The sequence below is a fragment of the Schistocerca cancellata genome, chromosome 7 (assembly GCF_023864275.1).
Source record: "Schistocerca cancellata isolate TAMUIC-IGC-003103 chromosome 7, iqSchCanc2.1, whole genome shotgun sequence".
NCBI classification, from domain to species: Eukaryota; Metazoa; Arthropoda; class Insecta; order Orthoptera; family Acrididae; genus Schistocerca; species Schistocerca cancellata.
The window spans coordinates 315592273-315608942 of NC_064632.1; the positions used below are offsets into that span (position 1 = coordinate 315592273).

The window sequence follows — 16670 nt, forward strand, 5'->3', positions numbered from 1 at the left end:
TGCAATGTGTGGTTTTCATGAGCAGTAAAAAGGGTGGAAATGATGTTTATGTTGATCTGTGTTCCAATATTCTGTACAGGTTCCAGAACTCTTGAGACCGAGGTGATGCAAAACTTTTTTTGATGTGTGTATGATCATGACCTTTATATTTAAATTTAAAGCAATAAAAAAAACTTTCAAATGACATACTGACTTATTTCTGTTCTTACATTAACATGATTTGGAATATTAGTAAGAGTAGATTCCGTTTATTTTAGGTAAAGGTAATATGTTTAAAAGTGATAGTGTTTGTAATGAACTAAAGCCATTTGTATGACCATGCATTTTATATTTAAAACCAAGAACAAAAGTTGAAATGACCTGTTGACTTATTTCTGTTCTCACATTAACATGATCTGGGATATTATTAAAGGCTGATTCTGTTTGTTTCAGCTAGAGGTAATATGTATAAAAGTACTGATTTAAGTTAGCAGTAGGAGGCTTTACCATTTAAAAAGATACTACAGATTTTGTTCTGTGGTAGAATATTTACATTGACACCATTGTAGTTAAATAAGTGCAGAGTAAGCCAACAGTTCATTTGAACTTTCGTTTTTGGTTTTAAATATAAAATTTACGGTTATACAAATGGATTTAGTTGTTTATACATATTACCTTTACCTAAAATAAACAGAATCCACTCTTACTATTATTCCAGATCATGTTAATGTAAGAAAAGAAATAAATCAGCAGTTCATTTGGAAAGTTTGTTATTGTTTTAAGTTTAAATATAAAGGTCATGGTCATACAAAGAGCTGTATCTCATTTAAAATACTATAACTCTTTATTATTTTATTCCTGGGCATTCATGTTAATGCCAATCTTGATTAAAATATTTTCTCATAAATTGACTGTATTATACATTAATATACAAATAGAAGTAAGACATCAGATCACTTAACATTTTATGTATTTTATTTTATTTTGTGCTCTCATGTTATCACCAGTCGGATTAAAATACTTGCCTTCATATTGACTTTAATACATGTAAGCAAAATTAGTTACATCTCTGTGAAAATTAGGCCAATGCCATATCTTTTTGTCAAGATCTTTGTTGCAAGCTACAGTTGTATATCACATGCTGGATGCTGGAAAAGTTTCACTGTCACATTGTAAATGAATACAGATTGTATAAAAGCATGTGAAGTGATGTACCAACTGGCCATCAAAATGGAAGCAGACAGATATACACTAATGCAAAAAAAGTCCCCATACTGTAGCAGTTAGTAGAAAACTAAATTTTGCATCCATATCGACAGATAAACAATAGTCATGGCGATACATTAAAGCATGTTCCATCTTCTTGTCACAGCACCCAGCATTATGCTAGAAATAGTGATCTAACTCATATGAAGATGAACCTGAAATGTTTGAAAACTGGTTCATGGAATAATAAATAACTATTCAAAAAAGTGAGTGGTTGCAGTTTTCTTTTTTTTTTACATTAATGGGCTGTTCTTTAGTTTTTTCATACAGTTTGATTCCCATAAATCTTTTTATTTTTTGCAGAAGCTCAATGACAATGACAGAAGACAAGCGTTTTGAGTTTCGTTCACAGTTGTAACAATTGAATGACGATGGCATTGTTGATCACTTAATTTTTAGCAACGAAGCCACTTTTCACACTAATGGAAAAGTGAACAGGCATAATTGTCGAATATAGGGTACAAAGCATCCACACAAATGCATTAAATTTGAGCGTGATTCCCCAAAGGTAAATGTTTTTTGTGCTGTGTCACGTCGAAAACTGTGCAGTCCATTCTTCTTTGCCAAGAGCACTGTCACTGGATATTCCTACTTGGACATGTTGCAGCAATGGCTGATGCCTCAAATGCAGTCAGATTCTCCATTCATCTTGCTGCAGGATGGGGCTCCACCCCATTTTCATCGTGAAGTTAGTGGGTACCTTAACACAGAGCTGGCGCATCGATGGATTGGGCGTGCTACAGAAGGGGACAGTTGTTTCATGAAATGGCCTCCCTGATCATCTGATCTCATTCCATGTGACTTATTTCTGTGGGGACACATTAAAGATCAGGTTTATGTACCGCCTCTACCATGTGATGTAGCAGAGCTCCGGGATAGAATACGGAAAGTGACTGCCACAGTCTGCCAGGTCACTCATGGATCGCATATTGAATGTTTGTAGAAAAAACATTCAGAGTTCGTTCTTCAAAATGCAGTATTTATGACATCTGTACAATTTTTAGTTCTTGTGCAATAAATAATTGAAAGTTTTCCCGGACTTTATGTACATCCTGCATTTATTAGCCTGATATAAGTCTACATCTTGCAGTTCCTCGCAAACTTCTGAAAATTCTTGAAGCGCATCACACATCAATGCCAAATAGAAAACAAATTACATAGATGTCAATTTCCAAAGTAAGCCTTCATACTTGCATCTGTCCAAAGCATCACATGTTGGGTCTTCATTAGCTGCTGCAAAATGGTTAGCTGAAATTGTTTGAAAACTGGACACTACCTATCTTGTGTCTAACACCCTTCAAATTTTCAACACTTGAACAAGAAGTTCATCTGCAAACAAGTGCATCTCTAGGCTATTCTTTGATGAGGTGTGGTGTAAACCATAAAGTTTTTCAATGACTGCCTTAAATGAGTTGAAACTTGTAATTTTCTTTACTATGTCACTTACACATAGTTCAAGCCTGTGATTACAGCGATATCAAACAATAACAGGCAGAAACTTGTATTTAGAAAGAGTCCAATTGTCACTGCTGCTCAGTCGTACATCACAGAAATTAATCTACTTTCTAAAATGTTTCATCTAATTTGTAGCCTTCAAGACACTGAGTCACAGAATAAAAAATGATGAGATGTCTCACTTCAGAGTTCAACTAATCGAAAAGTAAATTTATGTGGGATCTGTACTCAGTCTTGAAAGGCAAACTCAAACATGCAAAATCAGAGAAATGAGCAAACGCACCAGAATAGTGCCTCGGAAACCTTGGTGAAGAGTGTGGAGCATTTACAGAGGTATGGGGTTACCAGTGGGTACCATCACTAATGAAACACTGTGTTTATAACATGAATTACTTATTTTTCTTCTATTGTAACCATTTCTGAAAACTAAAGATTGATATGGTTACTGATATTCACACATGCTTTTTGGAATGGAGAATTCGGCCCATATTTAATCCATTGAGCATTTGCACATTGATTTCTGCTTCAAAGTTGTTAAAAGATTGGTTTTCTTTTGCAATCTTACAGGCAGTGTGAAAAATTCTTGATGTAACTTCTTTTTCTTCTGATATGCTCATCAAACAAACATTTTCCAGTGTTTCTTTTTGGAACTCTGCTAAAATTTTTATAGCTGCTTCAGTGAACAGCACAGTATTTGTGATCAAATATCTTTTTTTTCTCAGTGCTATTTGTTGCTGGTGTTGACTTCCCCCAAAACTAGTGATATCACGTCCAATCCATTGCTGTTTCCCCAACCCCCTCTCCCCCAACCCCACCCAAAGATACGACTTTTTGGCAAGCCTCACTGCCCAGTTTCTTGTTGTTTACAATAAACCATTTTTATTTTTTACAAAACTTGCTCTTCTGTTCAAAAGTCCAACAGTGTGGCCACCGTTTATCATCTTCTTTGGTGTCATGAATAGAAGAAGATAGAGTGACACTGGCTGAAGCAGGTAATGGTGAAACTGATTAAACTGTTTACATTGGTGGTGGCAGGCATTTTTCAGCTTTGTCTAGGTTCTTGTTTTTGGGTTTTATGCTGAAATAAATAATAATTGTATCCATTATACATGGTGAGCAAAAGCTTTGCGCACTTTGAGTTTAAAATATTACTTGAGAGATCTGAGCAAGCACACCAGAATCGTGGCAGGTAGCATGGACACTTGACACACCAGCCTGAGTCCAATCTAAAAAACTGACTGAGGTGGCATATGGTGGTTGGCAGTAGTGTAGTGGAACATGCACAGAGTGGTGAAACAGGCTGAAAGAGGAAGATGGGTCAGCTGGCCACAACCAACTGCCTTGCCTGCCACTGTGTATGTTTAGATAAAGTAAGTCTAGTCTCACACCAAGCAGTCATAATTTTACATTGCTTCAACTGCAGCAAAACTTCTATCTTACCACATCTCAAAACCTGTGGTTCTGATGTCTCCTCCCCCCCCCCCCTTATCCCCCTTCATAGATACCAGTATTGGGTACCAGTGGGAACCTCACTAACGAATCACTGTGTATACCTGTATGTTCAAAGTGTTTTGTAACATGAACTTACTTATTTTTCTTCGGTTTTAACCATATCTGAATACTAATGATTGCTCCTTAATCACAATCAGCTGTAAATATGTCACTCATTCCTCTGTAGAATATTTTGAAATGTTGTTTAGGCTGCACGAACTGAACTGGAGGAGCAGGTGGCTTCTCTGGAGAAGGAGCTGGAAGCTGCAACAGAAGCTGGTCTTGAACTGAACCGGATGCTGTCAGATTTCCTCTCCACTCAACATGGCTCAGAAACATTGGTGAAAAGTGTGGAGCATTTACAAAAGCAACTTGATGCTCAACAACACACTATCACTGAAATGAATAATAATCTCAGCATCAAAAGCCAAGAGGTAAGAGTATGCTTCCATGTTAAACTGCATATTACTGTGAATACAACTTTATTAAAGTTAGCTAACATGTGCTATAGGAAATGTTAGGGTAGTTAAAGACACTAAAAGTAGTAGATGACTTTTGCTGTAACTGACATTGGCAAAAACAAAGCAGACATAGAATGCAGACTTGTGTAGCAGTAAGTGTGTTTTGTTTTTGAAATAGAGATGTATTAACACTGCATATAAATTTAAGTGTTACAATGTGTCTTCTCAAAATATTTGTCTGTAATGTCTTCGTAAATGAAAGTGAAACGAGAGAAGGAGCAATATACTGTGTTGTATAAGAACACTAATGTTACAGAAGAATACTGAAGATTATAATGGTAGATTGTATCACCAATGTAGAGGAACTGAATCAAATTGGAGAGAAACAAACTTTATGCCATAGCGTGACTAAAAGAATGTTTGAGTTGATAACACACATTCTGAGGAATCAAAGAATAATTAATTTTGTAATGGAGAGAAGAGTAGAGGAAGGGATGTAAATTGTAGAGGGCGACCAAAGACTACAGTTCGTAGTTTCAAATGTATTAGTCCTCCTGTCTTCTGTTGCTCTCTTCCACAAAGCTTTCACTTCTGTTAATGCAATCCACCATCTTGTATTTTTTTCGTCCTTTCATTCTTCTCCAACACACTAATCCTTTTAATGGACTCACTAGCAGACAGTCCCATAGCAACATTTGACGAAGTCAGTTGTTCGTTCTTTTTCTCAAAGCTTCCAATATTGATCTTCTCTCCCCTATTCTTTCCAGCACTTCTTTATTAGACACACTGTTACCAACAAATCCTTCACATCCTCTTCCAAAACCACATCTCAAATGCTTGCAACCATTTTCTGTCCTCTTTACTTATTATCTATGTTTCAAATTTCCAGCTGCATAGTGTGCCACACTCCTGAAACAAAATATTTAGTTAGACTTTTTGTGAGCTCATTATCTAGCTTTCCATATAAGAAGTTCATCTTCCTGTTGAAAACTTTCTTAACTACCCCAATTTGAGCTTTGACCTACTATTGGCACCATAGATCTTCTGTTATTATCCTTCCTAGATATTTGAAATCTGTCACTTGGCTGATTTTAATTTGTCCTATTTTAATTTTATCTTCTTTGCCAATCACTACACATATTGTTTCTTTTCCTTATTGAACACCATATCACATTTTTGCCAGGACTCATTCAGATCTGTCCACATATGTTTGCTCTTCTTTCATTTCCTGCTAGTAACACCATATCATCTGCAAATTGTATAGTATACATGCTATTCTCTTTTCTCCAACACAAACTCCACTTTTTTTCCAGCTGAACCCATCTGCATCTCTTGTTCCTTTACACTTTCTAATCCCAAAACTGTTCTGCAATGAACCAACTAAGATTTGCATAAAACCTTCTGCTCTCCACTCTCAGTAATACTTTGTATTTTAACTGCATGAGAAATTAAATTAATAGTCCTATGTCCTTCACACTTTTCAGTATTCTTCCGTTTTCTGTTGGTGTCATTACTGTTATGATAGAATCCTCTGCCTATTCTCGTATTTTGTACATCTCATTACAAAAGTGGTCTCTCCCTCTCTCTCTCTCTCTCTCTCTCTCTCTCTCTCTCTCTCTCCCTCTCTCTCTCTCTCCCCCCCTCCCTCCCTCCCTCCCTCCCTCCCTCCCTCCCTCCCTCCCTCCCTCCTTCCCCCCTCCCCACCCCACTCCCACTTGCCCCCCCCCCTCCCTCCTCTTCCTCTGTCTCCCAGGCTATTCATCACTTCTGCTGGTAAATCAATTCCCTCATCTTATTCATTGTTTTTTGCACTTCATCCTTTTTCGTCATCTGGCTGTCTTTATATTGCTTGAGCTTTGATCCATCTCGTAAAGACACAGTATATATTCTTGCCATCCATTTAACACATCTTATGGCTCTTGGGTTGCTGTTTCTTCCTTTCTTTCAATTTCTGTATTAAACATCCTGTTCCTATCTCCATAGCTTATATGTACATCATTTCATACGTTCACTCTTTCTCTGTTTCCTTACATTTTCATTTCATCCATTTTTCTCTTGCATGTTTTATTTCTCTCCTTAATTCATTATTCAGTTTCCTGTGTCATTTTTCCTTCTGTATTTCTTCAATTTCCTTTGCTCTTCCATCAGTTTCAACATGTATTCTGTTACCCATTCATTCCTGATGACTTCAGACTTTGTTTTCTGCAACATATGTTGCAGCTGCCATGAGACTGCCCTTTTCCTCCCCATACTTTTTGCATCTTTACTTGTATTTCCCCTATGACCAGGCAAATAATTTGCATTAAATTTTGCTTGAAAATGGAATAAAGTGCAGCACCGCATTTGAAATGTTGATTGTGGCATTTGGCAAGTCTGCTATGAGTAAGATAAGAGTTTACTTGTGGTATAAACATTTCATAGAGGGTCAAGAAAACATTGAAGATGACAACTGCCCTGGTTGACCTAGCACATCAGTTACTGATGATGAAGAAAATGGTTCTGGAAAATCATTGAATCACCATCAGAGAGGTTTGCCCATAACAAGCAATTTTGGATGTTTAAAGCATAAAATGTGCAGCAGGAAAGTTTGTGTGAAAATTGTTGAATTTCAACCAAAACAGCATCGCATAGACGTTGCTCAGGAATTGCTGAACAAAATTTACAACAATCCAGAACTTCTAACAGGTGACGAAATGTTGGTGTAGAGATACGATGTCGAAACTGAGGCCCAATTATCCCAATGGAAACTTCCTGAAGAGCTAAGACTGAAAAATATTCAACAATTACAGTCACATATGAAGGTTCTTCTCACAGTTTGCTTTGATTACTATGGGATATTCCATCATGAGTTCCTGCCTTATGACCATACTGTCAGTAAGGAATACTATCTGGAAGTCGCATTTGTGAGAAGAAATCTGAAGAAAATGACCAGAATTGTGGCCAAACCACTTGGGCAAATTGCATCACAATAATGTTCCTGCTTACACCTCAATACTTGTTCATGATTTTGGCAAAAAACAAAACTGTTATGTTGCCCTAGCCACCATATTCCCTGGACATGGCCCCCTGTGATTTCTTTCTATTCCCGAGGCTGAAGAGGAACATGAAAGGATGTCATTTTGCCATCATCTATGTGTAAAAACAGAATCACTGAAGGAGCTGAACACTATATCGAAAAGTGACTTCCAGAAGTGCTTCCAAGATTGTAAAAAGTATTGGCACAAGTGTATTATATCTGGGGCAACTACTTTGAAGGGGACAAAGTTGATGAATACATAAAGATTCTTTAAGAAAAACAAAAATCCCCATAACTTTATCACACCTTGTATGTAGTCATATAGGTACCTCTATCCATTTAGACTAGAATCTCATTTATATCATCTCATTTTGTGGTTCTGAAACAACATGTTGCCAACAGCTAACGAGTTTCTTTTGCAAAAATAATTAGTCTTTTGCCTCTTATCATTCCTTGTTCATAGTCCATAGTGTCTCACTATATCTCCTTCCATTCCTTTCACCCACCACAGCATTCCAATTCCCCATAGCAGTTATGCAGGCGTTTCTTATGGGAAAAATATTTTATCTTTTCATAGTTTTCTTTTGTCTCCTCATCTTTACTGTGGATGGTTTTCATGTGTACTTGTATGAATACCACATCTTTTGACTTCCGTGAGGTCTTATATGAATCTGTCATCTGTCTACATGTTCCACTTTTTTTTCCATCCAAACAATATTCTTGCTCCATTTTCTCAACGTTTTTCCTCTTACGAGTAGTACAGCATAAATACATCACTTTTTATCACACTATTTCTTCTCCATCTCACCTCACACATACCAAGTACGTCCAGGTTGTTCTAAACTATCTCTTGTATGGCATTATCTAACTTTCCTCTCTACAGTAAAGTTAGTATATTTCATGTTTCTGTTCTCGTAATTTGATGGTTTTTTATTCTTTGTGGGTATTCTCTCTCAGTTTATTCCCCTACCAGAGGTCAGAGCAATTTGGAATCTTTTACATGAAGCACCAAACAACAAGTTGGGCATTAAACTTCCTGGCAGATTAAAACTAAGTACTGGACCAAGACTTGAACTCAGGACTTTTTCCTTTCATTGGCAAGTGCTCTACCAACTGAGCTACTCAAGCACAATTCACAACCCATCCTCACAGCTTTACTTCTGCCAGTACCTTGTCTGGATAATTTCTGTGAAGTTTGGAAGGTAGGAGATGAAGTACTAGCAAAAGTGAAGCTGGAAGGCCGAGTCATGAGCCGTACTTGGGTAGCTCAGTTAAAAGAGCACTTAACCGCAAAAGACAAAGGTGCCAAGTTCGAGTCTCATTCCAGCACACAGCTTTAATCTGCCAGGAAGTTTCATATCAGTGTACATTCTGCCTCAGAGTGAAAATTTCATTCTGGAAACAATTTTGACATGTTTTACATTTTCACATCTGTTTGAAAAAAGTTCCTTTCATAAATTACCCTTGCACGAAAGTGTATGGCCTCCATCAATACTTTCTGCTTGTTCCATTTATAAGTATTGTGTATATATTATTGAATCTTTTTTCTGTAACTTCTGTTGCTCCATCCTACCAAAAATGTGATCCAAACATTGTTGTAACAGCATGTTAAAGGGATGATGAGCAGAAACATTCTGATCTCCCTTCTTAATAGTGTGTTGATCCACCTATGTAATGCAATACGACACTGATTTTGCCTGAATGAACTCCACAGGTCTGAGGTAGGTTACCAGAAGTATATAGCATCTGACATATATGCAGAGCTCCTGCTGCAGTTCCCATAAATTACAGGTCTGTTGACTGTGGGCCTAGAGCTGCTGCTTGATAGTGTCCCAAATGCTTTCCATCAGGTTCCGATCAGTCAAATCTGGTCACCAAGAAATCAAGATGAGTTTGCTATCATGATCCCATTTTAGCACAATTCTGGACCTGTGACACAGACAGTGGTCCTGCTAGGTAGATGCCATTGGGGAAGAAATGTAGGGAATGCAGTAGTCTGCCATAATGTTCACATAGTTCATAGCTGTCTTGATACCCTCAATTACAGCCACAGATCACATGAAAGCCCACAATATCATTCCCCAAAGCATAACACTGCCCCAAGCAGGCATTCACCTGGATGGCAATGTATCCAGATTCAACCATCAACCTGGTGTAACGAGAAACGTGATTCATCTGACCATGCAGCACATTTCCATTATTGATTCACAGTTTATCTTGATCACCTCGTACCCATTGCAATCATAATTGATTAAATATTTGGGCCAACATGGGAACACACAGCGATCATCTGCTGTGGAACCCAATGTTTAACAATATGCACTGAACAGTGTGCTCCAAAACACTTGGGCCTGCACCGGCAGTGTTCTCTGTCATCAAATCTGCTACAGGTTGCTACCTATCGTGCATTACCGAGTGGGCAAGTCTCCAACCTCCACAGTCGCTGATATGGGGTGTGGACGTCCAACACCTTGTCACCCAGTCGTGGATTTGCTGTTCTTCAACCACAGTCCATTGGTTCTCACAACAGTAGCATGCAAACAGCCAATCAGCTTCTCTTTTTTGAGATGCTTACACCCAGGTGTTGACCATTTGTCATTTGCCTCAGTGCCTGGAGATGGCAGTGGCCGTATGTGCCTGAGTTGTTGTGTGAATGTGTATATTTCTTCTACATCTGTTGATGAAGGGCTTAGTCCAGTATCTGAATATGTCCAGCATTCTTATTCATTGTGCCTTTTTGTGACTTAATGCCTCCTCTGTGTGATGAGTGGCAGTCTGTCCTTTTCATATAATTGTTTTTCTATCCTGAATTTTCTGTTGTTTTATTTTGCCATGTATCAAAGTAACTTATGTCGGTGGATTTTTCCACTTGTCACCCATATCATCACTAGAACGATTTTCCATTGAGTCTGTGCTTTGCTTGTATACTTCCCTTTCCACTTCACTTGCCAGCAGTGCTATAAGGCAGCATTCAATTTAATGGTGGTCGTTCTCGTAATGTTTCGCTCCTCATGTTTTGGCTCATCCATGTATAGGAAGAGGCATGAGACCAAATTTGCTGTAGGGAGAAAAATGTATTGAAATATAGCATTTGCAATTATTAGGTAATTTCAGCACAAACTTAATTGAGTTGAATTGTGCCGTTACCCTTTGCATAACTGCTATTACCTGGAATCATGAGTTGGTTCAGCTACAAGTTCTGCCTTCTCCTATATATTTTGTTATTAAATGGACTATATGGTTTTCTTTGTCATTTAATTACTTCAACCGTAGTAAAAGTATGCCTACTTTTCTATGGAAAATATCTGTAATTTTCTGATAATTGACTTGGACCTCATACATTTTGTGTAAAATTGTGATTGTCTATTGTGGTGATTTTAGTTTTTAACTGTCATGTGATGTCTTCCAGAATGAAAATCTTCAGCAGGAACTGGCTGCAGCAACCGAAAAACTCTCAGTACAAGAAGAGGAGTTACAGAAAGTAAGATTACACATTAATGGTAACATTGATAACAACAATAATATTAATGTGAAGTGTAGATAGAACTTAATAAAACTATTGAAAATAACTGGGGGGGGGGGGGGGGTGGTAAATCAATATTTTTCGGAAGTCTTTTGTGGAACATTGATGCTCTTACAGCTTCCAACAAACAGTGATGTTATTACATGAACAGAGAAGTTGCTATGTGGTCACCTACGCATGTGACTGGTACAAGGGCAGTCATCAGTATTCTGATTCCATGAGTTGTTACTGCTTGTTGCCACTATCCACTTCGATGCAAACAAAGATAGTGTAGTACTCAGCAGTGTAATATATGTTATAACATCCTTATTAGAGTAGCGTGTAGGTCAAAATCTGACTTCATGAAATTTTCAGAGCAGAAAGAGGGGGAGAATACTGTGCCTAGTTTGCTCTCAGTGTGCTGTCATTTTAGCAATAGGCTGGCAGCTGGTCTGTGTTCATTCATACATGCATGCAAAGCAATATTGTTATTGATTTAGAGTTCCGTCACTCTAATGCGGTGATAGTCAACTTGGTCCCTACTGCCTACTAGTGGGTGTTCCAACTTTCATTGTGGGTGGTAAGTGACAGGTTTTCATAAAATGTTTGGTAAGCAGTTATTATTATGTCCTTTAACTTGTTGTAACTCTGCTTTATAAAGTAAAGTTACTTCCTTACTTTACACATCACTATTACTGTGGAACAAGTGGACAATTAGAAACTTTTACTATTAACAGATGTAAAAAAGTGGATGATGATAAAACAGGTTGACTACCTGTGCTGTAGTGAATATATTTTGCACCTAGTAGACATTGTAGTATTGCTTTTCTGTACACTGCAATAGATTGCTACTTGGGTAGAACCATCACAGATAGCAACCCAGTGAATACATTCATAATGATTTTCAGCTGCAAAAACTAGGAAATTGCTGGGTGATGAAAGTTAATGGCAGTGCGATTGAATTTTTAATAGCAGCTTGGCTGAATAGAAATTATCGATGACAAATCCTAAAGAAGTTCAAATTTGTCAGCCAAGAGACATTCTTGCAAACACCCAACATGGAATTTTGTAATAAATTGTCCAATGATTAATATGTAATAACACAAGTCAAAGTAAATGTTTAGAACTATAAAGTAATTTCTTTTGAGAAAATGCTATTTGTCAATCATACATCTGTATTTCATACATTAAAAGGGCCTTAGTAACCAGTTGAGCGTAAATACGTATGTATTTGTTCACTTTGAGGAATGAATAAGGAACTATTTTGGTTAAGGTATTTCAAATCAGTTTTTGCAACTATTAAAACTTGTATGACAAAATACATACATATTTTAAATAGTGGCAAAGATGGATTGAAGTACCTTAAATAATTACACAGCAACTACAGAGACTGCAAATCAAGGAACTTAAAAATTTGGTATGTGGCTATGGAGTTACCAGCCAAGCAGACAAGGCAATAATTGGTTATTTCTTACCTTGTTCAGACCAATAAATATAGTCATTGTTTTCACTGTAGTACCGAGATAATTTATGAATATTTATGATTACAGGTGTGGTAACAAAAGAAGGAATACTAGGATTTAACATCTAGTTGACAATAAGGTCATTACAATAGGAGCACAAGCTTGGAATGAGAGAAGCAGGAGTAAGGAAATTAGCCACGTGCTATCCAAACGTACCATCCCCACCAGAGAAAACTTAAAACTGGATGGTCAGATGGAGATTTGAAGCATTTTACTCCTGAAAGCAAGAGATTTATAACAATATCCTTGTTAATTCTTTTGGATAAGTTTTCTGCATATCTGCACATGTGGAAATCGTGATTCTGTTGATTACTGTGTGTGCAAATCCCCCCCCCCCCCCCCCCCTCCGCCTCTTCCACCTCCTACTGCCGCCCATGAAATTGGAGTGCGCATGGTTTCCTTACCTCAACCATACAGATAGCCATACCACATGAAACTACAATGGAGAAGTATCTGTGCAGAGGCCAGACTAATCCATGGATCCTGAAGAGGGGCAGCTGCCTTTTCAGGATTCACAGGGGCAGTATTCTGAATAATTGATCTGGTTTTGCAACGTTAACCAGTGTGGCTTTTTTGTACTGGTACTCAAATGGTTGAAACAAGGAGGAAACTGAAACCATGAGGCATGTAGCTCCACTGTACGGCTTAGTGATGATCCTGTCATTGTTGGTAAAATATTCCTGATGTAACATTGTTCTCCATATGAATCTCTGGATGGGCACTGCTCTGGATGTCGTCATTAGGAGAAACAAGACTGGCACTCTGTGGGCCGGAGAGTGGGATGTTAGATCCCTTAATTAGTTGGGTAGGTTAGTCAATTTAAAAACAAAATGGATTATAGTGAGAATTACTGAATTGAGATCGCAAGAAGAACAAAACTTCTGGTTATATCAGTACAGGCATTATCAACACAAAAAAGATAGGGGTAATGCAATTTTGCACACCGTATAACTTAATCAATGCTAACACTTGGTTCTTCATCTACATGACTACTCAGCAGTTGACACATAAGTACTTCGCAGAGGATTCATCAGACTACCTTCAGACTGTATATCTACCATTCATTCTCAGACAGTGTGCGAGAAAAACAAACTGTTAAATCTTGCCATGCAAGGTCTGATTCCTCCTATTTTATTGTGATGATAATCTCTCACTATCGACATCAGTGTCATCAAAATATTTGTGTGTTTGGAAGAGATAGTTGGTGACTGAAATTTCATGAAAATATCTTCCCTCGATGGAAAATACCTTTGTTTTAATATTTTTCATCCTAACTGGCATATCATGTCCATGACACTGTCTCCCCCCCCAGTCCTTTCACTATAATACAAAACAAGCTGCCCTTCTTTGAACTTTTCTAGTGTCCTCCATCCGTCCTATCTGGTATGGATACCAAACCACACAGCAATACTTGAAAAGAGGACAGACAAGCATATTGTAGGCATTCTATTTAGTAAACCTGTTGCTTTTTCAATGTGTTCTGCCAATAAAATGCGTTCTGTGGCCTTTCCCACAATATGTGATTGTTCCAGTTTAACTTGTTCATTTTAGTCTCTTTAATTGTAATCTCTAGGTGTTTAGTTGAATTGATACCTTTAGATTTGTGCAATTTGTTGTGTAACCAAAATTTATCTGATTCCTTTTAGTACAGATTTGGATAACCTCACACTTTCCATTGTTTAGTGTCAATTGCTGTTTTACGCACCGTACAGATACCTTGTCTAAATTAGTTTGCCATTGATTTTGATCTTCTGATGACTTTACAAGACAGTAAATGACAATATCATCTGCAAACAATCTAAGAGGGCTGCTCAGATCGTCTCCTAAATCGTTTATATAGATTACGGACTGCAGGGGTCTATAACATATCCTTGATGAATAACACACATCACTTTTGTTTTACTTGATGACTTTTTGTCAGTTACTATAAACTCTGACCTTTCTGACAGGAAATCATGAATCCAGTTGCACAACTGAGACGATACTCCATAGGTACACAATCAATCAGAAGTTGCTTGTGACGTATGGTAGCTAAAGCTTTCTGGAAATGTAGAAATATTGAATCAGTTTGAGAGCTCCTGTCAATAACACTCATTACTTTGTGTGACACAACAATGATATTTTTTGAATTCATGCCTCTTGTCAATAGATTGTTTTCTTCAAGGTAATTCATACTCACACATCAGAAAAAGTTCTGTATCACCTCGGTTCTGAGTGTTCCGGAACATGCACAGAAGATTGGAGTACAGATTAACATAAACATCATTTCCACCCTTTTTATTGCTCATGAAAACCACACATTGCATGTTGTACCACCACTATACTGCGAGACCTTCAGAGGTGGTGGTCCACATTGCTGTACACGCCAGTACCTCTAATACCCAGTAACTCATCATCTTGCATTGATTCATGCCTGTATTCATTATGACATACTATTCACAAGTTCATCAAGGCACTGTTGGTCCAGATTGTCCCACTCCTCAACAGCGATTCAGCGTAGATCCCTCAGTGTGGTTGGTGGGTCACATCGTCCATAAACAGACCTTTTCAATCTCTCCTAGGCATGTTCGAAATGGTTCATGTCTGGAGAACATGTTGGCCACTCTAGTCGAGTGATGTCATTATCCTGAAGGAAGTCATTCACGAGATGTGCACGATGGGGCACGAATTGTCGTCCATGGAGACGAGTGCCTCATCAATATGCTGCTGATATGGTTGCACTATCAGTTGGAGGGTGGCATTCACATACTGTACAGCCATTATGGCACCTTCGATGACCACCAGCGGCGTACGTTGGCCCCATATAATGTTACCCCAAAACAGCAGGGAACCTTCTTGCTGCACTCACTGGACAGTGTGTCTAAGGCTTTCAGCCTGACCGGGTTGCCTCCAAACACGTCTCCAACGATTGTCTAGTTGAAGCTATATGAAACACTCATTGGTGAAGAGAACATGATGCCAGTTTTGAGCTGTCCATTCAGCATGTTGTTGGGCCTATCTGTACCGCACTGCATGGTGTCGTGATTGTAAAGCTGGTAGTTGGGACTGAAGTTGTACATCATGCAGCCTACTGTGCACGGTTTGAGTCGTAACATTATGTCCTGGGGCTGCACGAAAAGCATTATTCATCATGGTGGCGTTGCTGTCAGGGTTCCTCAGAGCCATAATCCATAGTTGGCAGTCATCCATTGCAGTAGTAGCCCTTGTATAGCCTGAGAAAGGCATGTCATCAACAGTTCCTGTCTCTCTCTGTATTGCCTCCATGTCTGAACAACATCGCTTTGGTACACTCAGAGACACCTGGACACTTCCCTTGTTGAGAGCCCTTCATGGCACAAAGTAACAATGTGGACACGATTGAACCGCAATATTGACAGTCTAAGCATCGTTGAACTACAAACAATATGAGCCTTGTACCTCCTTCCTCGTGGAATGACTGGAACTGATTGGCTGTTGGGCCCCCTCTCATAGGTGCTGCTCATGCATGGTTGTTTACATCTTTTTGTGGGTTTAGTGACATCTCTGAACAGTCAAAGGGACTGTGTCTGTGATACAATATCCACAGTCAACGTCTATCTTCAGGAGTTCTGGGAACTGGGGTGATGCTAAACTTTTTTTGATATGTGTAGTTTGAACACAATGTTTCGCAAAACCCTATTGCAAATCAACATCAGTGATATGGGCCTATAATTCAGGGGTTTACTCCTATTTTCTTTCTTGAGTATTGGTGTGACTTGTGCAACTTTATAGTTTTTTGTCTAGCAAGTTGCATACAAACACTAAGTATGAATATGGGGTTGCAGTAGTTATACAGAGATGAAGAGGCTTGTACAGGGTAGACTAATGTGGAGAGATACATCAAACCATTCTTTGAATTGTAGATCACAGCAACAAAAACAAGAAGTCCCTCTCAGTGCTACAGTTTTAAACATACTGTTTTTCTCTGCACATACCATTTTACCAGAGCACATATCAGT

At 38.3% G+C, this 16670-nt stretch overlaps 1 protein-coding gene across 3 annotated transcripts in view; it reads left to right on the top strand.

The window, feature by feature from the left end:
- The window catches only part of LOC126092542 (transport and Golgi organization protein 1 homolog), a 158229-nt gene that overhangs the window by 60590 nt on the left and 80969 nt on the right, over positions 1-16670 (top strand). For all 3 annotated transcript variants that reach the window (XR_007521353.1, XM_049908195.1, XM_049908196.1), the window contains exons 7-8: positions 4401-4625; positions 11078-11149. Coding sequence is in view for 2 of the 3 variants with exons in the window: in XM_049908195.1 (XP_049764152.1) it covers positions 4401-4625; positions 11078-11149 (297 nt within the window). In the remaining variant the exon portion in view is untranslated. The remainder of the gene's footprint in view (positions 1-4400; positions 4626-11077; positions 11150-16670) is intronic.